Source organism: Rhopilema esculentum, chromosome 8 (assembly GCF_057945365.1).
Source record: "Rhopilema esculentum isolate cy_ngs chromosome 8, ASM5794536v1, whole genome shotgun sequence".
NCBI classification, from domain to species: domain Eukaryota; kingdom Metazoa; phylum Cnidaria; class Scyphozoa; order Rhizostomeae; family Rhizostomatidae; genus Rhopilema; species Rhopilema esculentum.
The window spans coordinates 11,859,213-11,886,681 of record NC_142822.1 but is presented as its reverse complement, the minus strand read 5'-3'; the positions used below and the strand labels follow the sequence as shown (position 1 = coordinate 11,886,681).

At 36.6% G+C, this 27,469-nt stretch overlaps 2 protein-coding genes across 2 annotated transcripts; one reads left to right on the top strand and one right to left on the bottom strand.

The window, feature by feature from the left end:
• Positions 1–12: 12 nt before the first annotated feature.
• LOC135694477 (dynein axonemal intermediate chain 3) lies at positions 13–19,570 on the top strand. Its single transcript, XM_065213239.2, has 25 exons — positions 13–354; positions 803–907; positions 1,550–1,690; positions 1,803–1,961; positions 2,476–2,516; positions 6,228–6,344; positions 8,537–8,648; positions 8,970–9,048; positions 9,437–9,561; positions 9,742–9,831; positions 10,259–10,351; positions 10,927–11,052; positions 11,239–11,312; positions 11,918–12,044; positions 13,962–14,046; positions 14,644–14,786; positions 14,952–15,015; positions 15,154–15,284; positions 15,705–15,777; positions 16,314–16,371; positions 17,230–17,303; positions 17,653–17,744; positions 18,040–18,156; positions 18,584–18,631; positions 19,330–19,570. Exons 1-25 carry the CDS (start codon positions 94–96, stop codon positions 19,414–19,416), a joined length of 2,622 nt encoding a protein of 873 aa, XP_065069311.1. The 5' UTR covers positions 13–93; the 3' UTR covers positions 19,417–19,570.
• LOC135694478 (uncharacterized) lies at positions 15,154–27,469 on the bottom strand. Its single transcript, XM_065213240.2, has 2 exons — positions 26,472–27,469; positions 15,154–22,092 (listed from the first exon to the last, which is right to left on the bottom strand). The coding sequence occupies exons 1-2, from the start codon at positions 26,776–26,778 to the stop codon at positions 20,120–20,122; spliced, it is 2,280 nt and encodes a 759-aa protein (XP_065069312.2). The 5' UTR covers positions 26,779–27,469; the 3' UTR covers positions 15,154–20,119.

Below are 27,469 nucleotides of genomic sequence, written 5' to 3'. Positions count from 1 at the left end.
ATCTGAGTCTAGCTTTGAGGCTGCTTCAGTGCTGCCATGGTAACAGAAGAGAAAAATGGAGAAATAGTAACGAAGTTTGGTTGAAAATCCAAAATGCCAGAGGACCCAGCGGAGAAAACACTGTCAATTACGGAGTTCTCGGTAGACAGGGCAGATGAGGAGGAAGAAGTACCACCTGAATATGTATTTCCTTTGTTTCTAACATCTAAAACTCAAGAAATCTTTTCTTGCAAAGTTGACAAAGATGTCACACCTGAAAATCCACTACAATTGATCAAGAAGGAAGACATCTTTTTGGACTTTAAGGAGAGAGCAGCAATCTCTGATTTCCACCCTGCTAAAAGCATTATACAGGTTTTTATTTTAAATTTTTAAATTCTATTGTAAGTGTAGTGCAAAAGACAGTCTACTTCAAATTTTTTTAGATGCCAGTTTGATTTTGGTGTTGCAATACTTTTGTCCTGGTAGTGTGCATTGACATGAAAAGTCTGCTATTTGTAGACAGGAGGAGTTTGCCTTCACCTTATGACTTCATTAGTAACATTTAAAATAGGCAAACTGCACTGATTGGGCAACCTTAACATATTGGTCAAGCATGTGTCCTGGTTAGAGTGTTTGATTCATGTTCTGATGTCTTTACTCTGAACACTCAGTTTCATTAGATTTGCTTCTAAAATTTCAAAATTTGGCAGGAGGGGCTCTTTAATTTTACAAGTTTTTCAAGATGCAAAAATATTGGTTGTTATAATTTAGCTTCATTTGGATGAGAAATTTCTGCAACTTATTCAGCAAACTTTTTTAGGATTATCCAGGTGAAGAGCTGTTAATGGTGTACGATCCTCTATTCAAGTATGGACAGAACTTCTTTTTAGTCACAACTGAAGATGGCAAGGAGCAAATTTTAAATGTGAGGAGATTTATTTTAGAGTTTGAAAATGTTTAAATCTGTCTAACATTTAAGAAAATTCTCTTGATGCTATGACTTTTCATTTTCAGCAAATTTAATGTATATTACATAATCAGAAATCATCTTGTAACCCTAAGACCTAGTCTAGATATCAATCAATCCGCTGATATAAATTCTTGGATGCTAAAAGGTTACAAGCAGATTTCCTCATTCACATTTCTGAGACAATCATTATGTCTTTGACTTGACTGATCATTGCTCAAATATTTGTAATACCTATTATAAACCTATTATGTTCCATTTTAATCCTACTTTTCTTTTTCTTTGTATTTCATCTTGTTCTCCCTTCTCACTGTTTCACAGTATCTGAATGCTTTTATACAATTTCCTGAGAAACAATTTCTTTGGCTAGATTTTCTTGAAATTTCCCTAAATTCTACTGATGTTTATAAAAATCTTGATGAGTGTATTTTAATTTACTTGGCTAGTATATGATAAGAAATTTAAATTTGAAAAGTATGTGATTAAAAATATTGGTTAAAGTTAGATTAATCTTAGAAGTTAGTATTTTTTAATTGGAATAATAGTTTCAAATCTTGATTTATATTATTGAATCGTCTACACGTAACAAAATTGTTTTAGCCTCCAGAGCCAATCACAGAAGTTGATCAATCATTGGAGTCTGTTCCACTTGTTCCAGTTCGAAAGTCGCCAAAGCCTTGGATTTCCCTTGGAAGTGAAGATGATATTCTTGCCCAAGGTGTGTTCAGCTCAAGAGAGAAGGTGAACTATCAAAGGTTTTTACAATCTATACAACCAACTGCTTTAATCTTCTCTAAACATTAGCTATGTTTACTGATAACAATAATTGGATCTTTGTATTATCATTTCTAAGGTGTCTTTCTGGATTCAGCGTAAACGGAAGGATTTTGGGGCTCAGGTTGATTTTTCAGACAGAAATTCATCAGAAGTGAAGGATAGTGCCATTGATTATCCTGGTTATGAAGATGAAACTTTTGATTTAAACAAGATGGAACTGGAAAAAGCAATTCAGGTACCAAATATGTTTTTGCTTATTGAAAACTATGTGCTATTTTGTTAATGATTTGCAGCTTTTGAGACTAGCAGTACTAATTTGAGGTGCATTTCACATGAAAACGGATAGAATCTTTAATTGCTATGTTTTTTTATTTTGTCTGGGTGTAGATAGGAATAAAAATGATGTCATACCAACAGTTTTGCCATTGTAATGAATTCTTAGCCTCAGTACTTTAAGAATTCAGATGAAAACTTTTTGCATCAAATTACTTCACACACATACAACAGAAACTTGAGCCTATCCTTGCAGTTTTTCAGTCTATCTTTTATTGCTCTAGATAAAAATCTGACTCAGCCATCCTTTCATCATAAGGGAATTTGAAAGCAACTGGGCTACCACAATGCAATATGCAGCCCTTGAGTGTGACAAACAGCACCTGTCTTTTCTCGAGTAATATATCTCCTGTGACTATCTAAGTGTCTGAATTAGGATTGGTCCCATAAGGAAGTTATTTCCCTTTTTTCTCCAGAATGTTTCTACGAATGAAGATGCATCCAGCCAAACTGAATGGTATGTTTTCTTTAGCAAATACGGCTATAATTTCAATGTTCCTATTTTTTCTACTGCTGTACTGCAATTATTTAATGAAATTGAGTTCGTTTCCTGACTCTTTGAATATGCATAAGTCTTTTTAGAGTTTGCCAATTTATTTAGTTTTCCTCAAAATTGTGACTGAAAAAATCATTTGGCAGCTGTTTTTGGTCGATATTCAGCCTTGCTTTGAAGGATACAATGGCTGCCTAAACTGCTTGAACAAACCGCAAATCTGCGATGCTTTTTTACAGTTTCCCCCAAATATTATAACTTGCTCATTCTCCCCCTCCCCCAGAATAACTTCGATTTTAATACCACATCGATATCATACAAGGCACATGGAAAACGTTTCTCCCCATCACTTACCTCATTATATGGAAAACTAACATAGAGCAAAAATGTTTGCAGCCGCTGTGCAAAGAGCTTTTGCGCCTGCAAGCTGCGGCCAAGTGGCGACGCGCAAAATTTTTCCCGCCAACCGACCATGTGACACTTTGATTCCGATCCAGGCCTCCTGGGAGGTGCAATGTTATAGGGTTTTGTGTCACCACAACCACAAAAGACCTGAGCATGGCGGAGTGAACTTAAAGCCTGATCGGCTCATTTTATATACAAAATTTTACCATGTGAGTATGCCTCAAATATTGTCAGTTCCACGGAGAAAAAGTTCAAAATTCAAATTTATTTTATCTCAAAAACGGCACCATGCCGCACGCTGATTTTTTTATTGATTCATCTTCATGCCCCGAAAAATAAGATTATATTGGTTGGCATATTTGGAAAATTGGGTCACGTTCATAATTTCACCGCAAAGATACCTAACTTTAGGATTGTCAAATTATGGGTGCGATTGACTGATAATTGAAAACCGCCATACTTTTGGGATATGCGGTATATTCATGGAAGTTTTTCATTAAAATAGATTGGTCACGAATGTAAGTAGCTGTTTTTAACGCGATTTTGAAATCGCTTCGGTATTTTTCTATAAGAGTAGGAAACCAAACAAAAGCGAAATTTTGAAAGGTCAACATGGGAAGTTTTGTTCGATATTTGAATCAACGATCGTGAAAAATTTCCACCATGCCGCATCCTGAATTTTTGTATACTTGTAGTCAAAAGTTCAATTTTTCTGTATATTGTCTCCTTCAGAGGCGGAAAATTGGGTAACGCTTGAAAATTTACTTTTTAAATTGTTCATATTTCCCTTCTTGCCTAATAGTAGGCCTAGGCATAGGATACTTTAGTTTGGCAGTAAAGCATAGGCCACGAAGAGATTAATAAGGTTTTAAAGCCATAATTTAATGATATAAATGTATCTTAAGTAGATAATTTATCTATTTGACTCCATAAAAATAAAGCAGAGGTAAGGTTAAAATTCAAAGTTTGTTTTCTCATATATTTTTATATCAATCGCATCCGGGACAGAACGACACAATTTTCGCGGGCAGGTAAATCACGTCAGCATGCGCGCGCATAAAAAACATTTTTGCACTATGTTTGGAAAACTAACATTTCTCCCAGGGTGAGAGGAGGATGACTAAATTTGCTGTTGAATACAGACGTTAGTGTTCCAGGACTTATGGCAGAGATGTTCTCTAAAGCGTTTCGAAAACTGATATCTGCTGCTTTTTTGATAACTTCGAGCTCTCATAGGTTCACCTTTTAGTAAGCCGTCATTGTTTCTAGGGAATGGCTTTTTTGCCTTGGGAATATTTAATTTCCCGTCTAAATGTTTTTTCTTTGATATTTATATTGCTTTTTTCTTATCTTCTTTCCTGGCTTTTTTCTCTCTTCCTCTTCTTCATATAATTCTTATTCCTTTTCTTTTTATACCGCTCTTCTTCATTCCTTCTTCCTTTTTCTACTTTTTCGCTTTCCTCTTCTTCGTCGTTTTTTACATTTTACTTCTTCTTCATATTATTCTAATTCCTTTTCTTTATATACCGCTCTTCTTCATTCCGTCTTCCATTTTACATTTTTTTTTTCTCCTTTTACTCCTCTTTCTCTTTCCTCTTCTTCGTCATCTTTTACTTTCTTCTTCTTCTTCTTCATCTTATTTCAATCCCCTTTCTTTAATAATCCGCCCTTCTCCCCCTTCAAATTATTTTTCTTTCATTTTTCCCATCCTTCTCTTTCTTCTTCTTCATCCTTCTACTTCTTTCCTATCTTCTACCCAGGGGCGGCGCGGAGTGATATCAAATTGCTATTACCTCAAAAATAAACACCCCGTTAGTTATTTACCAGTGACTGTTGAAACGATGGTTTTAGAAACTATATATCTTATGTCAAAGTCCGTATATGGATATGTACGGATGGACCCAATAATCCGTGCCTTTGGGATTGGGTCTACGGGTAGGCTGGTAGCGTTTATAAAAGGTGTCTTTGGGGCCGATTAGACACCAGGGGCTCTTTGCCATCTGGTAAAGCCCCTTGCTATTAAAGGTACACTTTGCAATAGCAAGATTGCCACTGGTGCATTTGTTCCTTCCTTTAAGTGAGATATTTGTTTCCCCATGAGAAGTTTGTCTAAAAGATTATAAAAGCAGCATAATTATTAATGTGTAGGCCATTATATATTAAAAATAGAAATAAAAATGAAACAAACAAGTCACGGAAAAGAAAAAGTGCTAATCTAGTAATGTTATAAAAATACAGCAAAAAACTTCCAATAAATATCCAATAAAGACAGAAGGCCGCATTTACATAACCAAAATTGCCAAAATAAATATATACTTTATGACTGACTCACCTTAAATTCAATTTTATCTGAATCTGCTTTTTACTAACTTCAACATCGGGTTAGGACGTCCACCGAAGTCAATTTGCCTACATTTGCAAACAAAGAAGGAAGAAAACTATGAAACATCCTGTCTTACATCTATACAAGTAGACGCGATACAATTTGTTTTGTTTTGTATCAAGCTACTTCGTTCTTCTCGAGATGAGCACCTATCTGATCTCTTGCTATTAAATCTGAAATTTTAATAGCAAAGCAGCGATATTTGACTGAATCACCTTAAATTAGATGTTTGCATTCCTAACAATAGCCTAATAGCATGGCCGATCTGTGGCTGAAGAATGAGGCTCCTTTCATGCCGTGGTATAAAGGCTTTTGATGAAAGGTCTGCTGCGGCAACTTTAGTTCAATTGAATGAGGCAATTACAACTAGAACTATGGTTGAACATGTTTGTCTTCGGTTTTATCTTTCTTACATTACACAAGAAGTGACCTTGAAAAAGAATTGCTATTAAAGCAATAGCAAAAATAGCACTGTCCGCCGCTCCTGCTTCTACCTCTTTCTAATCTTTTTCTTCCTATCCCATTTTCTACTTGTTTTTCGATTTACATATTTTCAATTTCATATTTCTCTAGTCTTAACATGTTCTTTTTTCTCGGTAAGTAAACCTATTTGACACAAATAAATATCTAGGTTCTTGAATAGTCTTGTAGTCATATAAAACGCATTTTAATTATTGCAAAATTTTGTTTGTGCTTCTTTTTGAAATATTTTTCAATGTTTATCCTTACCTGGTGTCTTGAATTAATTTCAGTATTGAGTTAAATTTTATGTTGCAATTTTTACACATTTATCCTAAATATGATAGAGACCTTCCCTAAATATATCAATTATTTTAACTCCTTCTGTTTTTTGAGGAATGTTTTAATTTCCTATTGTATTTCAACAGGCCCAGACCGAGAAATGCGAATGTACAGTATGAGCCGAGGATGTTTACGCAAGATCAATTAGCAGGAATTATTGGTGCAAAAGGACTAAAGGATTTTGTAGCTGATGTTGCTGACAGGTAACAGTAAAAAAATTATTTCCTTGCTCAGCGCAAAAAATATGAAAATATTTTCTTGTTACAATGTTTGTTGTATAGATTTACGAGCGCATTTTATATTGACTCTGTAGTAAGATAATCTTATAGCAGCGTCTGCTTTAACAGTCTTTGCAGAATTGTCTATTGAATGTCCTCATTATTGGTTGCATCGCCTGTATCTTGCATCTTCTGTATCTTGCATTGTCTGTATCTTGCATCTTCTGTATCTTGCATTGTCTGTATCTTACATCGTCTGTATCTTACATCGTCTGTATCTTACATCGTCTGTATCTTGCATCTTCTGTATCTTACATCTTCTGTATCTTACATCGTCTGTATCTTGCATCGTCTGTATCTTGCATCTTCTGTATCTTACATCGTCTGTATCTTGCATCTTCTGTATCTTGCATCGCCTGTATCTTGCATCTTCTGTATCTTACATCGTCTGTATCTTACATCGTCTGTATCTTGCATCTTCTGTATCTTACATCTTCTGTATCTTACATCTTCTGTATCTTACATCGTCTGTATCTTGCATCTTCTGTATCTTACATCGTCTGTATCTTGCATCTTCTGTATCTTACATCGTCTGTATCTTGCATCTTCTGTATCTTACATCGTCTGTATCTTGCATCTTCTGTATCTTACATCGTCTGTATCTTACATCGTCTGTATCTTGCATCTTCTGTATCTTACATCGTCTGTATCTTACATCTTCTGTATCTTACATCTTCTGTATCTTACATCGTCTGTATCTTACATCTTCTGTATCTTGCATTGTCTGTATCTTACATCGTCTGTTTCTTACATCGTCTGTATCTTACATCGTCTGTATCTTGCATCTTCTGTATCTTGCATTGTCTGTATCTTGCATCTTCTGTATCTTGCATTGTCTGTATCTTACATCGTCTGTATCTTACATCGTCTGCATCTTACATCGTCTGTATCTTGCATCTTCTGTATCTTACATCTTCTGTATCTTACATCGTCTGTATCTTGCATCGTCTGTATCTTGCATCTTCTGTATCTTACATCGTCTGTATCTTGCATCTTCTGTATCTTGCATCGCCTGTATCTTGCATCTTCTGTATCTTACATCGTCTGTATCTTACATCGTCTGTATCTTGCATCTTCTGTATCTTACATCTTCTGTATCTTACATCTTCTGTATCTTACATCGTCTGTATCTTGCATCTTCTGTATCTTACATCGTCTGTATCTTGCATCTTCTGTATCTTACATCGTCTGTATCTTGCATCTTCTGTATCTTACATCGTCTGTATCTTGCATCTTCTGTATCTTACATCGTCTGTATCTTACATCGTCTGTATCTTGCATCTTCTGTATCTTACATCGTCTGTATCTTACATCTTCTGTATCTTACATCTTCTGTATCTTACATCGTCTGTATCTTACATCTTCTGTATCTTACATCGTCTGTATCTTACATCTTCTGTATCTTACATCGTCTGTATCTTGCATCTTCTGTATCTTACATCGTCTGTATCTTGCATCTTCTGTATCTTACATCGTCTGTATCTTGCATCGTCTGTATCTTACATCGTCTGTATCTTGCATCGTCTGTATCTTGCATCTTCTGTATCTTACATCGTCTGTATCTTGCATCTTCTGTATCTTACATCTTCTGTATCTTGCATCTTCTGTATCTTACATCGTCTGTATCTTACATCGTCTGTATCTTGCATCGCCTGTATCTTGCATCTTCTGTATCTTACATCGTCTGTATCTTACATCGTCTGTATCTTGCATCTTCTGTATCTTACATCGTCTGTATCTTACATCGTCTGTATCTTGCATCTTCTGTATCTTACATCTTCTGTATCTTACATCTTCTGTATCTTACATCGTCTGTATCTTGCATCTTCTGTATCTTACATCGTCTGTATCTTGCATCTTCTGTATCTTACATCGTCTGTATCTTGCATCTTCTGTATCTTACATCGTCTGTATCTTGCATCTTCTGTATCTTACATCGTCTGTATCTTACATCGTCTGTATCTTGCATCTTCTGTATCTTACATCGTCTGTATCTTACATCTTCTGTATCTTACATCTTCTGTATCTTACATCGTCTGTATCTTACATCGTCTGTATCTTGCATCGTCTGTATCTTACATCGTCTGTATCTTACATCGTCTGTATCTTACTGGTAGATTCGAACTTGCTCTGCAACACAACGAGACAATTGATATATTTGTCGATGATTATTTTCTGCTGACTAACGAAGACAGTACATTTGGTTCAAAATCAGACAACCATTTAAAAGTAAGTTTACAAAACATTTCGTTGTTTCAGCTTTGTAAACGTTTTCCATAAATTCGTTTAATGATCTCCGATAAAGTAGTATAGGAGATTGTTAGATAAACCAATTTTTCACAATCAGTTTTCTCTTTTCAAAAGAAAATATGCTAATTGCAATGTATTCAATGTAGGCTGCTAACGATTTACATGCACGCTAGACACGCTGGACGAATAGTTGCGTCAGATACGGGAGGGACACACAGATACAAAGAATCAGTTTTGCCTTCGAATTATAAAGAAATATATTTATGCATTTCTTTATCACCTTGTTTGCAATCGTTTCAGGAATACCAATCCTTCACAGACCTGAAATTCAGCAAAAACAAAGCAATAACAAAAATACAATGGCATCCAACAATCAGAGGTTCGATTTTCTATGCATCGTTTTCTTTGATTCTGTAGCAGTTCTGTAAGCAGGTGCATTCATTTTAAGGCTAGTTGACTCTAAACCGTCTCTTTTTCAAGACATGTCCTCTTTTCTTTTTAATGCATTATCTTAGAGACGAAAGGCTTTACGTTTACCGGGCGCTGTGTGTCTTTTTGTAATGTCTTTAACAAAAGCCTCTCATTTTTCCGAGATTAAATAGCAATTTTCGTTACATCGCTTTCGACACCAGTGTCTCAACATTGTACACTTGGTATTCTGCACATTCTGTAATATAGGGTGCTTGTTTCTGAAGGGCTAGTATTATCATGATCCATTTCATATATATTTGAATAATTGTTCAAGTTAGATGCTTTCTTTGCTTCAGGGTTAATCGCAGTATCTTGTGCAGAGCAATTATCCTTCGATGAAAGAATTGATCATTGTTCTCGTATTCTTATGAACCCCAGCTTCATTCTTCTTTGGAGTTTCGCAGATCCCATTCATCCTCTGGTAAGATCTTCTTTTCTAAAGCCAAGGTTGATTTTGACTTTAATTGTTCCATGTGTTGCTGCGCCAACATTTTATTTTCAGTGAACGAGATTTTTCTTAGTTGAAAGTCTACACCGGCAGCTGGCTCAGCTCAGCACACAGTGCCCATTATTATCTTTAAGCTGCGAATTTTCTTTTCAGCTGCTGATGGAGGCCCCTGATGACATTCTCTCCTTTCAATTTAATCCTTCTAATCCAAATGTGATTGCTGCTGGCTGCATCAATGGCCAGGTTTGTTCGACCCATAATTCTGTAGGAAGGCAATTAAATCATTTCTTAGACCTGCTGATTTTTTGACATCTCTCGCATATGCATTACCTTCCCAAGTCGTTTGCAGAAACAAATCAAAATTGTATATTTTGCAATAAATTGTTATCGAATCATTCCTAGCTTCCTTTTTTGTTTACAAAATCTGCTGATTACTGCACTACGTCTAAATCATCTCTATCTTAATAGCGGTTTCTTTAAGAATGTTTTTTAAATGTGCTGTAAGAGTCATCGATTGTCGAGCATTTTTAAACTATTTGTCTCTGAAAAAGATGTTATTCTTGAGATGGCCTACAAACCTTTGCTGCTGCTGCTCGAAAATTTATTTCCGACACTTCTTGTAGAAATATATGTGAAAATTAGTGAATTTTTGTAACTTCTAAAATTCTAGATCGTTGTTTGGGACATAAGTCAGTATTCAGAAAGACTTTTGAATCATCGGAACCAAGCCCAAGTGCAAAGCAAACAGTCCAGAACAACCCTAGTAAGACCATTTTGCCGCATGAAAACTGTAAAAATCTGTAAAAAGCTTTTTAAACACTCGTTACCTTGTCAATGCCTTGCGTTTTCTATTTAGAATGTGTTATGGCAGGTGTATTAAGCCAAATGCGCTCTGTCGTAGGACCACCTTGATTTTACTCGCCATTTAAATATCCGAGCATGTCTGCTGATTTGAAAGAGAATTAATGCTAATTTTGTGTCTTGGAAGAGGAATTCAAAATTTCATAATTTTGCGATTTCATGAAAACAGCATTATAGCAAGATACTGCAATTCGAATTGTTGTGGCCTTGGCAAATGGCAGCATTGCAGGGACGAAAGGTGAGGGGCGAAGGAGCAGCCTGCCTTGCCTCACCAAGCTTTTGGTCCTAAAAATGTCTACTAAATTGCACCTCTATTGTAATTGGATCTCACACGGGACACTCCATTATTATCTCTCCGTGATTTCTATTTTTCAAAAGAACTATTTTTGATTTTTAATTGATTTCTAATTTTCCATTTTTATGTTTGTAAAACTCCAATTAAAGCCATTCGTAGTTTTTGACCCTGTCAATTTGCAGCCGTCATTTTTGAATTTAAACAAGCAAGAACTGTCTCCTGTCGTTCGCTATGGTGCAGTTTCGAACATTGAACACAGCCACAAAATGGCCATCACTGACATTCAATGGGTTCCAGATCACATTGAGGTTAGAATAACATTTTTGAACAATTTCAAATATTTTTTTATGTTCCCGTTTTTAGTTCTGAGCTTCAGCCTATTCTCGTACAAATATTTTTCCGTTTGTATTCCTAAGTAAAATTTGCAAATGTCCGTGATCTCTTTTCTCGTTTCTAAACTTATATTCTTTTCTGTATTCTCATTGATCTTTTAGATCGGTAGGATGGGCATTGTCGTAGAAAATAGGCCAGCTCAGTGCCATCAGCTAATTACTGCAGCATCGGATGGGTATGTGCTTTTTATAAACAACGTTTTGTAACAGTTTTAGATCTATCTTTATACTTTCTGTAATTAGCTTCATTGCAATGTTTCCTTCGCCATCGTTATGAGGTCATATTCTCTCACAAGACAACTTTGTCGTTCTTTCCACCATCTTGTGCATTGTATTTGAAGCGGTTGCTGATGAATTTCTTGCTACAGACACACCTGCCAAATACGTAGAGAAATGTTTTTGCAATCGTACTTCAAGGGACCAGCTGGAAATCATAGGGCAGTCTTGATCTCTTCCCCGTCAACGACCATTCTCGAAAAGGTTTTTTTACAGAAAGGGGCGATTTCTTTTTTCATACATACTTTGATATTGAAATTTTATTTCTATAAAATTGCTACTCTCAATATCATTTCTATTTGCACAAGTTGAAGATATGATTTTTATACTTGTCTTGGCTAGAAACATTGACACATTCTGTTGTGCTAGAAACGATTAATGAGATGGCTTGAAATTTGCTTCGGAATAGGAAAAATTGACAAGAAAGAGTACCCTTCCTAAGACATTATCTATCATTTAATTAGAATATCTTCAAGTTATTTCATATGAATCATTTATTGCCTAGCCAAATTCTGTTTTGGGACACGCGACCGAACAAGACGGCAGTTGCCAGCCAAATGTCAGGAAATGCAAATGATGTGCCAGTTGGCAGCTTAAAGCATCTTGATCTCACTTGGAAACCGTTTCTCAAGGTAATAAGCATCACATCTTATTGTAACCGCATCACATCTTATTGTACCCGTTAACTTATTGAAAAAATGCTGTAGAGAATAGACGCAAGATCGCTTTAATGACGGTGGTATCAAATTTTAGCACTGCATAGGCATGTTAAAGCAAGGTTGATCTGACATCAGTACTGTAACTGACCTGTCACCGGTATTGTACCTAATAAAATCAGATAACATTTCTGCCTATAAGCTTGGTTCAATTTTGATACAGATGCAATGAGCATCACCTTGCAAGTCGAAATGTTGTATTCCCTGCTCATGAATAGCTGAATTTTGCCATGCTTTCATGATTCTTCTGATCATCAGCAATTGTTATAGCACTTAAAAGGTCGAAATATCTATACAATGAAGCTCTGAAAATGAAAGCAAAATTTCATCAGAAGAGCACAAGATCATCAGCATCAAAAAAGACCCATGTACAGAGTGCAAGAGGCAGGACCTCATCAAGTCTTAGAAGAAGAGGAACCAAAACTTGTAATGAATTTCCTGGGTCAATAAATGAAATATTTACAATTCAAAACCAGCCTTTTAACATCGATATTTTCATATTGTGTAATTTTAAACTCTAATGCACCATTTATGCAAATCTTTTTATTTATGCAAATATATTTTGAAAAGATATAGAGCAAAGAGAAACTAAATCCCGATTGACCAAACTTCAGCGCCTTCTATGATATTTTGAATTGCAACTCCAGAAGCTACACGTGGTTTGAAACAGGTGGCAATTGCATCTTCAGCTTCTTCTAGTATGCTCTGTAAGCTGTCTCCTTCAATTCATGTGCATATCAGGTGCATATCACGTGATCTGTTGGTCTTTCATCGTTTTTCCAGTTTGCATATATCCATAGCATCCTTCGATATAATGTTCTTTTCAGTCAATTTAACCAAAGCTGACAGACTAATTTACATAGACAAGGCACCTCCTGAAAGTCGTGCTTTCAGACAACTTTCCATCAATTGGATCGATCAGGACCAATATCGTCCAGTATGAATAGGCCTATCATGACTATAATAATGATCTGACGTCGCCGTTTTTTGTGCATTTTCTTGACGCTCTCTTTTGTCAGCAAACGTTTCTCTAAACTGCAGAAGTCTAAGTGCTAGAAATGTGACTGATGCGAAGGAATCTTGCTTACAATACTTGTACTTAGATTTGCAGGTATCTAACCTATCAGATCTTGTTTGTATGCAGATCTTCCTAATGTGACCTTACTTTTCCCTTTTGGTTTAAAATATCACGGAAACCTATTACCGAAAGATCCTAATTCACAGCACCAAAACATCCTTCAAGACACCAGATTTATTGCAGTCAGACTTATCTGTTTCTGACTTAGGGCCAAAATCCTAATTCACTGCACCAAAACTCCCTGTAAGACACCAGGTTTATTGCAGTCAGACTTATCTGTTTCTGACTTAAGGCCAAGATTCTAAGTCACTGCTCCAAAACACCCTGTAAGACACCAGGTTTATTGAGACACTACTCCAATCACTTTTTTAGCTTATTTGTGTCTCTATGTTAAGTGTAAGTCTTAGGGTTGTTATGCATTTCCATGCTCCCTAGGCTTTTGTATTGTAATTGTTGTCGTTGTAAATTTTTATGAGAATATAAAAAAAAGGTTCATTGCAGTCAGACTTATCTGTTTCTTACTTAATGCCAAGATCCTAAGTCACTGCTCCAAAACACCCTGTAAGACACCAGGTTTAAGGCCAAATGGATAATTCTGTGAAATTTCCCGCTTTTTCGTGCTTTTTTCAAATTTTGGGGTTCCATCAAAAACGTATTTTGCTTTTTTGTTATAAACTCTAGAATTTCGAAATTTCAATCTAAAAATCTGAGTGACGCTGTTTTCTTACCATCTGACACTCTGAATGACACTCTAGGTTCAAGTTCGACAACTCAAAGGCTCAGGGGACCTTAGCGCTGTCAGATTTTCAATTTCGGAAAGACAGGGTGACAGAAACGAAGGCAAGTTTTTGGTTTTATTCGTTCACTAGTATTGCATTCCTGTTACTGTTTGTTGTGTAGTTCTATAGAATGTTGTAATTTGGCTTTTAAGTATTTTGTTCTCAACTTGTGTAACATTTTTTTCTTGTTTTTGATAAACCAATTCTACATTGGACTTTAATAGCACGATAAGAAAAATAGATCTCAACCATTACTTTAAGGATCAATTTCAAGAAAAAGACTTATCCGAACTACCCAGTTTAAACTGGGATTATTAATGAACAACATAGAAGAAAACTTATTCGAACTACCGGATTAATCTGGGATTATCGATGACCAACGTAGAACGTACCTTATCCGAACTACCCAATTAATCTGGGAGTATGGACGAGCAACGTAGAAAGTAACTTATTTGAACTACCGGATTAATCTGGGATTATCGATGAATAACGTAGAAGAAATCTTAACCGAACTACCGGATTATACTAGGATTATTGATGAACAACGTAGAAAAATGCCAGGCAAAACATAGTGATTTTAAACCTGTTACTATGTTCAATATTGAATGTGCAAAGATGAAGAATATATGGTCATTGCGATTGTTTCTCTACGAAGCAGATAAATCAAAGCAAGAAGACGATGTGGAGGAGCTAGGGCAGCCTTTTGATCGAAAGCCGTCGGTAGGACTCGGCCTAGGAAGGAAAAAAGAAGAAAACAAAGTTCTTGAAAATGTCAACTCAAAGTTCTACGTGGCAACTGAGGTATTGAAATAATGTTTTGTCACTAACACGTGTAATTATTTAATTTTTTTCACTGTTACCATGCATTATTACAACTGAGAGCTTAAATTATACTCCTGCTTGTCATGTCTGATTGCATTTTGTTCGCTTCCTTATTCTGATTGGGAGCTTGAACGCTTCTTTTAGGATGGTGAGCTTGTTTACATCGACTGGAAGTTAAGCAAAGATATAGATACGGGAAAAGTTGTTTGTAAGTAGAATACATCAATTTAACCACCTTAACTAACTATTATCACCAGCTCCTTGCCACCTTAACATATTTCACATCACATCCCCTTTGCACACTTTAACATTGTTGTGAGAATTTTGTTGTTGTTGTTCCTCCCAGCTCCGAGGCCAGATCTTGTCCTTGATGCTCATGACGGTCCAATCACGGCGATAGAAAGATCGCCATTCTTCAAAGATGTGATTTTAACGGCTGGTGGATGGTCCTTTGCTATTTGGAAAGAAAAGCTGACCGTGAGCCTAATAAATTTTTTTACCTGTTCTCATTATACGAGTTCATCGAAACACTGAAGTTCAAAATTGCTACAATTAAACAATAATAAAAGTAATAGCTAGGCCCAAACTTTATCAAAAGTACAAATCTGTGTATTTATTGCAATATCTAAACTGCCAAATTTTTTGAACTCTTTTTTGCAACAGTGAACGGTGTTATTTGAATGCTTCTTGACTGTACTGCAATGCGGCTTTGAACTTTATTTCTCTTTTTCAAATAGCCCACCCCCTCTATTCCTGCCCAAATTATTTTTATTTTCCAGGCTTTAATGATTACATGCCCGTATAATGATTTATTAGAATTAATGTTACTAACTTATATCAATCACATCATAACTTGTATCATATCAATGTGACTAAATTGTATCTGTTATGTTTCAGCATGGTCCATTACTGGTGTCAAGCAGCCATCCAGTCAAACTAACAGCTGCTGCATGGAGTCCTTCCAGACCAGGTTAATTCAGGCAGAATCTAGATGCACTTAATCTTTTAAAAGGCTAACTGTATTTCTGTAATTCTGTTGGGATTTACACAAAATGGTTTCAACTAGCAACAAAGTCAGTTTATCCACTAATTGCACTAATTGCAATCAATCTTAATCTGTAGTATTTTAAGCTTGTGCTCTACATAAAGTTTCAATACAGCTGCAACAAGATTTGTGTATCTTTTTCATTTAGGGGGCCTCTAGGCTACTTTAGCTGTTTACACTTCACAACTGTTGCCACATTAGGCAACTTAACGCGTATTTTCCTTTTATAATGTTTTCCTCCCGGCTTTGTCCTTTCAATGGCAAACTTGCCAAATCATGCAAACCCAGATTTCTGTGTCTAGTTCAATGAAAGCGTCAGCTGCTTTGCTCCCTCTCAATGTCAGTTTCACTTACATTCCCAGCACTTGCTTTCATTAATGGATCAGAAATCAATGTGCGTTTTTTGAATGACTTTGCATGGCTAACGTTATGTATGCTAACTGGTATCTAATATTCTACAGCTGTATTCTTTATCGGCAAATCCGATGGAAGTGTGGACGTTTGGGATCTTCTTGACAAGTAAGTGCTGCTTTCTTTTGATTGCAGAACCAATGTAGCACAAACATTTAAACCATTGCAGTGTGTTAAGAAGGATTGTTAAAGATCGATGTAAAGTTCTCACTGTGCAAGTGACATCTGAGTATCTGTTGTTTTGCAACTACTACAGTGCTTACAGAAGAGTACAGAGAATGGCATTAAACAATATTCTTTATGGATAGTCTTGTTTTGTCGGTTCCCCAGAGATTTGGGTTCATGTTATGGGCTAAGAGCGATGGCTGCAAATTCAGTTAAGAATTACAGACTGTTTGTGTTTATGCTGCCAGGACGTAGTCTTGGCGACCAAACAGCCAAGGTAAACCCAAGTAGGGTAAACATTGCAGGGTGAAGTGAAGGAGTATTTGGTTTTCTATGAGCAGTACATCTCCTTCTCGTGTTCTACCGCTGGTTCAATATAAGAGTCAACTTAGCAACGACGACATTTACGTATTGTTGGGGATTGTATTTCTCCACTAGCTCTTCTGCTTGTTTATTTCAACACACCATGTCAACAACTATGACAACTCCAATATTTAAATACTAGTTGCATGCTAAACAATATGGTAAAGTATTCATTAATGGATTAAAGTCGACGAATCAAGTGAAGGCTGCAAATTCAGTTAAGAATTATAGACTTTTTGTGTTCATGCTGTAAGAACCTAGCCTTTGCGAGCAAACACCCAAGTTGAACCCAAATAAATAAAATGGTGGATGCAAATACGTTCTGTTATATGAATTTCATTGCAGAGTACTGCTGGAAATTTGTTTACAAGGGGACAAGGGGGTATTTGCGCCCGTATGTGTATTTTCAAATGCATTTCATTTTTCTTGCCTTTTCAGAACCCACGAGCCTTTCCTTAATCAAAGTGTTACTCCAGTTCCTATACAAACAATCTTTCCTTATCAAGTCTCAAGTAAGAGTTATCTGTATTTCATACATTCCAACTAAACCGAGACTAGCTTCTATTACTTCTCACAAAGTGGTTTTTTCATCTTAAGCATAAGATTTCAAATCATGGCTTGTTTTGCTATTTTTCCTGCAATTTTTTATGGAAGGAAATTCATTATGGATTTTGATCTACGTATGATTTTTATCATTGGTTGCTTGGTCGAGAGACTCGAATTTTCACTTTGATTAAATTTACATTAAATTTACATTATTGCTTTAATGGTGCTATTCATTTTCACTATAATTTAGTATCTCGCAATGACCTAATCTTTAGAAATAATGTAAGTACACATTTACGGCCTAACCTTTTCTAGGCAAACAGCAATTGCTGGCAATTGGTGATAAAATTGGAACACTGCACATATTTGAAGTGCCATGGAATCTGCGACAACCATCTTCTAATGAAGTATGATCTATTCATCTCTCGACAAAGAAATATAATTTTAATTTTTCTTACTTATTGTCTATTCAACATATACATTGTGTTTGCTATGTTGAAATATTTCAAAAATTGAAATTGTGAAGCTGTCCGTACAGTGTAAGTTCGTACGGAAATCATTTTCAGTCCACTATTTAATAACAATCAATTTCTCCAAATTTGCTTTTCTTTCTGTTTCATGAAGCTCTTTGCTTCGCTGCATCCTTAAACAATCTTTTCAATCCTGTTGCAATCCTTCAATTCAATCCTGTTCAAATCCAAGGTGACGAGTGTTGACAACTATTTCGAAAGAGAGGCCAGAAGACTAGCCTTCCTTGAACAAAGAGAAAGGAATGCTGACATGGACAAAAAGGAAGTCAAGAATGAGATATCGAATAAGGTATGATTTCTCTAAGCCATCTTTAGGCTAGAATCCTTCTTAATTTTCAGCACTTGATTACTGTGTAATTCTTAAGGGGCCATGAGAAGGGACTAAGGAGAAGGGACGATGCTCTTCATTTTATATATAGAATACGTAATGATTTTGTATCTTGATTGTAAGCATTTTCACCCAATGGTTATGATGGATTTACTCGAAACTGTGTCTATAAAATACCCAGAATTTTCATGCCAAAGGAATCACGGTTCTTCATGCTTCTTTGGCTTATAAATTTATCTCAAAACTTTAAAAATGTTCAAGTTACTGAGATTGCTAAGGCCAAACCCTGAAACTTATGTTCTTTTGCTTCTTTTTAAGGGGCTTTAAATGGAGAAAGTAAGGTAATCTATAAACAAGGCAATATCAATCATTATTTGTTCTTCTTTAGGTGAAATTGGTTGAAGAAGACTTGGAATGGGAATCGAAAGCCAGATCTGTAAGTCTGTTGCTATCCAAATTTTTCCATTCGCCATAGTGTCGTTTCTTTCGCAGGACCTCTCGTGCTGTACATAATACAGCTTTGCTAATATCCAGTATTCGACTGGTCCTAAATTCATCAAGTGACCTTACAACAGTGTTTTTGTGTTGGCTCTGGCTCGACAACTGTGTCTAACAGTACGTCGTTTCATTAATCATTCATTTTGTCGTGTATTCTTAACCATCCACCAAAATCAAACAGGCCAAATATTTCGGGTACGAATCCTCAAGCGAGAGGAAGTAAAGAGGAATGTGGATAAGAACCAGCTTTTATGAAAATGATAGTCATACTAAGGGAGGGGGGCTAAAATTACTTAGGAAGGGTGCCTGAAAGTACTAAGGAAGGGGGGCTGAAAGTACAGTGAGGTGCTAGTTCCTTTCCATGCAGCTGCTCGCTTTTAAAGAATAAAACATTATCTAAATCGCACCAGGGAGAGACACTTGTTAACTCGTTAACTCGAACATATGCCTGACTTTTGACGCTATATTTCATCTATGCATATTTCTTTGTAATTATTGATAGCGAATTTATCGTAGAGTCGTTTTATCATGCATTACTTTTCAAAAATCAGTGAAACTGTAAGCCTCTGATGTGAATAACTGCATTTCGCAAATAATAATTTGATTGTAACCGCACCATGGTTTCTTTTCTGCTAGGCCTATCAAGACTACATGGAATTGGAAAGGCAAATCCTTGAAGAGCTAGGGCTAAATTCAGATCGAAACAAAATCGACATGACATGAATTTTCGTTATTTTCTTTGTTTGTACCATATTCCCTTATATTTCTAATTCTTATTCTAATTCTTACCTACCCTTCATTGTTCTAAACGTGTATGTAATATCAATCAAATATTTACTTTGTTTACTTGAAGAGAAAAGATTTGCAAGCAGTCTTACCATCACGGTTTAACCTTCTTTCTTATTTTTTCTTTTCAATAAAATCAAACTATCTACATATCGAAGACACTAGTGTTCAAAGTCAGCAATAAAAGTTGCTGAAACACTTGCTCGTTATAAATATTTTCTCCCTCGCGGCTAAAAATTCCTCCCACGCGGCATCCGCTAAACGTTAGTTTTCGACCATAAACTTGGCATTAAATTGCTGATGCAAGAATAGATAAAATCAAGCTTTGAAATTATAAATATTTTGAATGATCAAACCAAGACTCGATTAAACCAAGCTAAACATTATATGTTTTTTCACTGGGACGCACCGCGACTGGGGTCGTTTCGCAACGCGAGACAGTCAAAAAACGCACCGCGACTAATTGGACGATCTAGTGCCTCTAGTTTTTTCACATAACAACGAAAAGCTGGAACTGATGAAGAAGGAGGATTACTTTGTTTGCAGAAAATCAACGAATATTTGGAGAGCAAGAGAAAATGCCATTACTCCTAATAAATAGGCTAGTTAGCTGGTTTGATATTAATCCAAAAATATTAGTTTAAATGATGCATTGAGTCTCGAGATGTTCTTGGCATCGTTGCAGCATCGGATCTATGTCCATGAACTTCATCAGGCCTTTCTTCAAGTCTTCTATTCCATATCTGCACTGTTTTTCATGAATGACGGCTAAGTGATTGATATACGTTGAAGCATATCTGAGTGTTTTAATTTTCGAGAGAGACCTATCTTCATTGCCATAAGCAGGTACCATTTTTCGCAGTCTTTCAAAGGCGTCATTCAGTTCAGCTACTCGCTTTCTTTCCAGCCAATTCGCAAGTGCTCTACTTTTCTTGCCAATCGACTTTTCCTTCGCTTGCCTTAGCATTAGCCGTTTTTCTTTGCTTTTTACATTTTGATAATTAAGAAATGTTGGGCTGTTTGCAAGGATATCTCCAGTTTCACACTGTTTCATGTCATTTTGTAAATTTACTAAATTATACTTCGTTTCCTCGTCGAAATCCGTTACCGACGAAAGTTCCTTATTTGCTATGTCTTCGTCTGGATACGCGTTTCTGTCTAATCGTACATTCGTGCCACTAGAGCTATTTACAATGCAGTCAAACTGATCTTCATCTTCTACTGGGCTCTCTTTTCCATGTTTCCAGTGTCTTTTCTCTAATGCAGTTCTTCTTTGTTTTGGTCTGTTCAAATCTTGATCATTTGAAAAAAATTCTTCTTCAGTGTCTACTTTTAAAGGAAGGGAGCTTCCAAATTTTCTTTCTTTAACCATTGCAATATGATTATTCCCTTTGTTGTTGTGGTTGGATTTCGTTTTTACGATTTCTTCGCCCTCTTCTATTTTGCAAACAATTCTTTCAGGTTCATGAAATCTGTCGATATCTTTAACTTCCACATAATCAACATGGCCAAAATCTGAAATTGTCCTTGAAATTTCCTGTATGCATTCTGGACATTTGCAATTACTCGACCTGACAATCAACGTCGTTTCTTGCCTTTTCTTAATAACTTTTTTACCTTCATCATCATGAAATTCTTTGACATGGTCTGAACATTTTTTCGTGTCTCTTGAAAACCCTCTGTACTTGGTACCATTCCTCCTTTCCAGATCAGCTTTAATATCAGGCTCGATATTAGCCGGCCTATCCCAATATTCGTCTTTCATTTCTTTATATTGCCCTTTTATTTCTGAGCTTTCTTGATCTAGTGATGTTCCATGTTCCATCCATGAATGTTTATTATTCGTACCATGCCCTTTAACTTTCGCTACGTCGCAGTTCCAGTGACCACGCATTTTCCTTTCAATCAAATATCTGGCTGCTCCTTCTCCAGATATTCGTCCCGGCACGACGTGCATATCTTCGTTGCATGAAAATTTCCGATCACGTGACTCTGGAGAGCTGCTCATATAAGGTTTGCCAAAGTAATGCTGCTTTGACGAAGGCTTATACATGTTAAAGCGTTTTGGTTCCACATTGTAACAATGACCGTGGTTGTTGTTGCTTTTGCATTCGAATGAGGCCTCATTGAGAACCCTGAGCTGAGGTCCTTCCAGGCACTTTTGACAGTTACATGCGGCTGGGATTAAGGCGACAGGTCTTCGAATTACACAAGCGCTGTCTCTTTGAATAAACGACTCTTTCTCATTGCGAGAATTGTGCAATGTTTCCACATCGCAATCAGAATCCTGTACAGTCATATACTTTCGCAACTTATTCAAGAACATTTCACTTTTTGCAGTTCTTTCCTTGCCATGTAACCGATCGTTTTCAACTCCACATTTTCTTGGCACCCAGGCCATCTCCTTCTCCTCGGGCGCCTCAGCGTTGTCATCGCTACAGCTCTTCATTGTCCTTTTACACCTGCCTTCTTGTTGTATGTTTCCCACACTTTCATTTCTTCCAGATTCATCGGTGTCATTTTGCACAAAAGGATATTGAACAAAGCTAGCTTTATTTAATTTCTTTGGTAAGAAGATACTGGTTCGCAATCTTTCTGCTCTTCCATTTTCGGCTGAAATAAATAGGATTTGAGTATCACTTTAAATCATGCGCAATTTGAGCACTCAACGCAAATATTTTGCATAAAGCTACCAAGGCAAGGCTAAAAACCAAAATGTGGATATCAAGAAGATGTTTAAACAGAAAAGGCAGTTGCGCATAATTCAATGAAAAGAGGACAACATTTTTTATTATTAGCAACAGGGGCGTCGATTATTAGCTGGGGCAGGGGAAATGTGCCCCCCCCCCCTCCTACACTCGACCGTTCGGCAATTTGTCGGAGATTTTTTATCTGTTCGGCAAAAGTATATTTGTATTTTATAGAAAAGCAGGTGAGTTCAAAGGAACTAATCAGTATAAGTAGAAGATATGAACAGATAAAGTTTTCTGAAGATAGTAAAACTCGTGGTTATTTATTGTACAGTCTGCCTATCCAAATTTGTACATTTGTACAGGAAATGGCAAAATTGCAAATTGGTATTACTAAGTACGAATGAATTTTTTTAAATTTTAAGTGTGTAAAAAACAGGCTGCGATCAACAATAGGCAAAGAAAGGCTGAATAAATTTTGAGCTTGACATATTTGACACTCAGTTATGATGGAGTAATTGGCGAGTTTGCTGACACACCATTGCTAAGGAGACTTGAAATCGTCCACTTATGCACTGAAAATCGTCCAGTTCGTTATTTTAGATTCTTAAGATATTATGCGAGTTTTAATATTCATCACAGATACTGTTTGCTGATGATTATCCAATGTTCGAATACGGATGCTGGCTGTTCTCTGAATGACTTATTGAAAGCAGCAAAAGTGAAGCAGCAAACGTGAAGCTGCAAAAGTGAAGCAGCAAAAGTGAAGCAGCAAAAGTGAAGCAGCAAAAGTGAAGCTGCAAAAGTGAAGCTGCAAAAGTGAAGCTGCAAAAGTGAAGCTGCAAAAGATACATATTGTTTGTCATGTCTCACTGCATTATAAAACCTGCGCATGCGCTTGATCACGTCAACATTTAAATTCAAACCCGTTGTCGGAAAATTTGCAAGCTGGGCCCTCCCGCCCAAATGTTCATATTTTGCAAAATTACAAAAAAACCAACAGCTGGCATCTTTGTACATCTATTAACGTGACTGAATGTTTTTGGAAACTTAAACAATACCCTTCAGTTTATTCAAAACTTTCAACTGAGAGCCCTTTTGTTAAAGGTTTCAAGATTGAAATTTGAGAAAATGACGTATTCATTGGAATATATAAAAAAATTAACAGTACCCTACCCTGACTTTCAAAATTTGAAAGGGGGAATATGTTTTTGTTTTACTAAGAATCGGGAAATTTTACTGGTCAATCAACAATTTAACTGACGATATGAAGTTTTCCCTGCAAACTCGAGGAAACTTGGCTTCTCAAGTTCGCATTACCTTTGAAACGAACATGGTTCTCTTGAAACTTAAAATAAACCTTAAAGAATTACTGGTGGTCTGAAATCATAACAAGTGTTGCGGGCTCGATAGCTGCTCGAAGCACCCCTTGCCAACTTGCTCCCCCCCCCCCCCTACCAACTCGCCCTTACCAACTTGCCACCATCCCAACCTCTCATGCTCCCCTTTACGAACTCGTTCCACCTTAAATTCGATGATCAACTCAGAAACCTTAGAAAATGAACCTTAGGAATAACAAAATTGCGTTGTAGGTAAAAAGTTTATCTTGTGACATTACTATTTAGACTTTTTGAAAAATTTGTCTTGCAAATTAGAACCACTTGCCTTTTTAGGTGTTGATTCCAGAACTAAAATCCTTGCCAGAATTGGAAACAAACAAGCAAGTCTAAAACTATCTTCTCAATATTTTCCGGTTGTTTCCATAATTTTGACCCCGCTCTACTCGCAATGTGGATTTATTTTCTCAGTTCTTTCGTACAGCTTTCAGTTGTAAAATTTTACCTTCAAAACGGTGAAATTTAACAAATCTGTGATTGGGGGTAGGGTGTTTTTTTTTAAAAAAATTTAACTTTTCGCAATTGTTCCAGCAATTTTGGAAAGGACTAAAGCGTTTTCTTTTATCTGTAGCCCTTATAATCTTAATCAGAATAATGTTATAATCATTTGTTTATTGACGGGAAAATTTTTAATTTCTGGTCAGTTTTGATGATCATAAATCAATATTAATCAATTAATTAATTAAGAATTGATTAGCTTCTCAACTCAAGTTTGGGCACAAGGAAGAAACATAGAAACATAGAAATGTGGTTTTGTACAATTTTAAAAGGAATAAACATGGTCGTAGCTACGAGGGACGTGGGATTGTTTCAACCATGTCCCTTGAAAAAACGTATAATGTATCATGTAGTTTTGTATAAATGATAATTGATTAGGAACACAGAAACATAGAAACACAGGCGTAGGAGCAGGTAGCCCAAGGGATAATGCCATCCACTTTTCAGAAACAGAAGAAAATTACGTATTTGCAGCTCGCAAAGGTACCCCTTTTTGCCTACATGTGCACTTTCTCCCTTTGCCAGCGTTTTTTAATTGCTTTATTCGGCTATTGCTCGAGTTCTGTTTTCTGATTTGCAAATCCCAAAACCAGGTTTGTTGAGCATTCAATTTGTGGAGCGATCAGTTAGATAAAGTATTTTTTTTTGTATTCAGCTTGCTGCCCCAACATAGTGAATTTCCCTTATATTTTGAAATAGCTGCTTTAAGGCCCGGCCAAACGAAAAAAACATCCGTAAAACATTGTCAACATTTTTGTACCAACATTGTTAGACGATGTTTTATGACCTGGCCAAACGAATCAAACAACTGTTAAAACATCTGTGATGTTCAAGCGCTGCCGCACAGCTTTTTACAGTTACTGCGTTGTATTTGCTGCAGTTTAACCTATTGCGCTTGCGTGCGTAAAACAAATGTTTGAAGGGGTGGCCGAACGAACGCAATATTGTTGATCAAGCATGAGAACAAAAAAGATGTTTTACCAAATGCTTGATGGAAATAAAAATTTTCAAAACATCATAAAACATCGTACAACATGGTGGCCAAACGAATAAAACACGATTTATGCAACAGTGTTGGATGATGTTTTATGCCGATGTTTTATTCTTTTGGCCAGGGCTTAGGCTCATTGTTAAAAATCGTATTGTTATGGTACCTAACATGAAGAAAATTCAAAGTTAAATCTTTGTCAACTCTAAGCAACGTTGTTGTTGAAACTGCCAACTGTTGAAAAGTTTTTCTCTGCAAATCAGGGCTCTACCTATCTCGAAAACACTGCATTGGTGTAGGTTAAGGGCCGTGCGAAATACAAACTGTGGCCACACTGCCCCCCGTGACAATGCGCGTTAAAACATGTGTTCGACCGCAAAAGTCCTGGACCCAAGTCAAACAGGTAGGTCATTTGACAAAGACGGGCTTTGTGGCGATTTACAAGCACAGTGGGAAATCTTTATGGGACTTGCAACAGATGTTTTAAGACTCACAGCTGCTGACCAGATGGCTTTTCATCTATTAATACTAAAAATTGTCAATATTAACAAGGTAGAGAAAACCTTCGATTGTCAAGGGCAAATAGGCCTTTGTTTTGGAACAAAAGAGTAACCAAAGCAATCAAAAGACACACATGAGATAAGTTCTATTGTTCCAAGTGAATATGTGAATAAAGACGAAGAAAATGAAATCCCGATTCTGTTTGGGATTGAAAGCAACAAAACACATACAGCTGGCCTTAGTCAAATTTCTATAACGTATACTGTTTAGCAATATGAGCGGAGCCAATAAGATCAAACCGGAATAATAAAATGGACAAACAGAGGAGAACTAGTTGGGCTTTTGTCAGAAACGGAGATCATGTTTAATTATATGAAGCTTCAGTAAAAAGTTCAAATAGTTTAAGGTATTCAAAACACCGAACAGTAAGAGCTGACCTGTCAAAGTGTGGCCATTCAAATTTAGCCGACTAACAATGTTTAGGTTGCCTTTCAAATTGTATCACGATCATATTGCTTGTTTACTTCGTGAGGAAGATTCACGGTTGACTACTCAAACAGTTTTTCGAACCATGTATTCAGTATGTTAAAATTAGGCTTTTATCGCCGTAAAATAAGCAAAAAGAATTCAAAGCTCAACACGTAATTATCCCAATTTGCACCTGTTTTGCAGAATCTTTTTATATGAAAAACAATGTGAAGAAAACTAGGGATTCCGTGCAGAAACGACTTCTACAATTTTATTCTGTCAATTGACCGAATGGTTTATCATCCCTGCAATTGCTCGTGGCCTGCCAGCATCTGTCGTGGAACGGAACTCGAATATTTTAGCATGTAAATCTCTAGTTGCTAGCAACTTTATTTTCACAAATTTTCACAAAGTAAATGAAAAATTACTTTGTAAGCTTAGATTTAATACCTTTGCATGGGGCATCATTTTCTTGTATTTTTTCAATATTTTTGCCGCAAGCAGTCTTTGATTCACCGGGATTGCTCCCCAATTCTCCTTCTATCTCGGATGATCCTTTACTCAAATGTCCAGTTGATCCGCTACGCTTTCTGCATGTTTTTACCAGAAATGTTCGTGGCATGGCGAAGTTTGATGAATTTGATAATCCCCAACGCTCAGACAATGATCCTAAGGAAGAACAAGGGCCACTTGAGCAGGCAAAAAGAAAGAGAGGCAAGCGAACTCTTCGGGCGAACTCTTCGGGCGAACTCTTCATACAATCTTCACACAGACTGCAGGGACCTCCTTCACCTGCTTAGTTCCATGAGCAGGCCGTGTGTGCATGCTATCAACGCATTCTATCAATGCTCAACGTCCTTGTGTTGTTGTTGAACTATTGCTCGCGGTTCTTTTGCAGAGAGCCTCGCCAGCTGGTTTAATATTAGAAAACCATCTGTGGTTTGCGACCGTTCACCTGAAACTTATCAATCAACCTAATCATTTATCTTCGATCTACTTAGCTTGCGCTGAAAAGACTTCTTTTAAATAATTTAATACGGGGGTAGCAGGGCGTCCTTTATCCGGGTCAAACAGTCGTTTTCGCTTTTATTTCACCAATTTAGCACAAACCAACTGTTCTTTGAGAGAGCTTTTTATGCTCTCTGCGCTGTCAATCGACCAATTTTCTGTCTACAAGTGTGCTGCTCATCTGACGCACTTCACAATTCAAGCTAACATATAACTGCTTTCTTATTTGGCCTGCTTTCAGCTTGGATCACATTAAAGCATCGCCGAGCGAGTACAGCTGATAATTCTGAACAAAACGCTCCTCCGCGAATCTTTCCCTTGCATGAGCTTATTTTCAAAAATGGATCCTGGAGCGATGCGCGAAGCAGTTCCGAATGAATGCTACCAATTTCGCTATGTCCAATTCATACAGCACACTGACCAAAAATCATTATGAAGAT

Bases quoted from the DNA above. Each gene is read 5' to 3' on its own strand.
- LOC135694478 (XM_065213240.2), bottom strand. From the start codon at position 26,778: ATGAAGAGTTCGCCCGAAGAGTTCGCCCGAAGAGTTCGCTTGCCTCTC. The intron at 22,093-26,471 runs GTATTAAATCTA...TATTTATTTCAG, and splicing joins AAATGATGCCCCATGCAAAG to CCGAAAATGGAAGAGCAGAA.
- LOC135694477 (XM_065213239.2), top strand. From the start codon at position 94: ATGCCAGAGGACCCAGCGGAGAAAACACTGTCAATTACGGAGTTCTCG. The intron at 908-1,549 runs GTGAGGAGATTT...AAATTGTTTTAG, and splicing joins GCAAGGAGCAAATTTTAAAT to CCTCCAGAGCCAATCACAGA. The intron at 17,745-18,039 runs GTATGATCTATT...TTCAAATCCAAG, and splicing joins GACAACCATCTTCTAATGAA to GTGACGAGTGTTGACAACTA.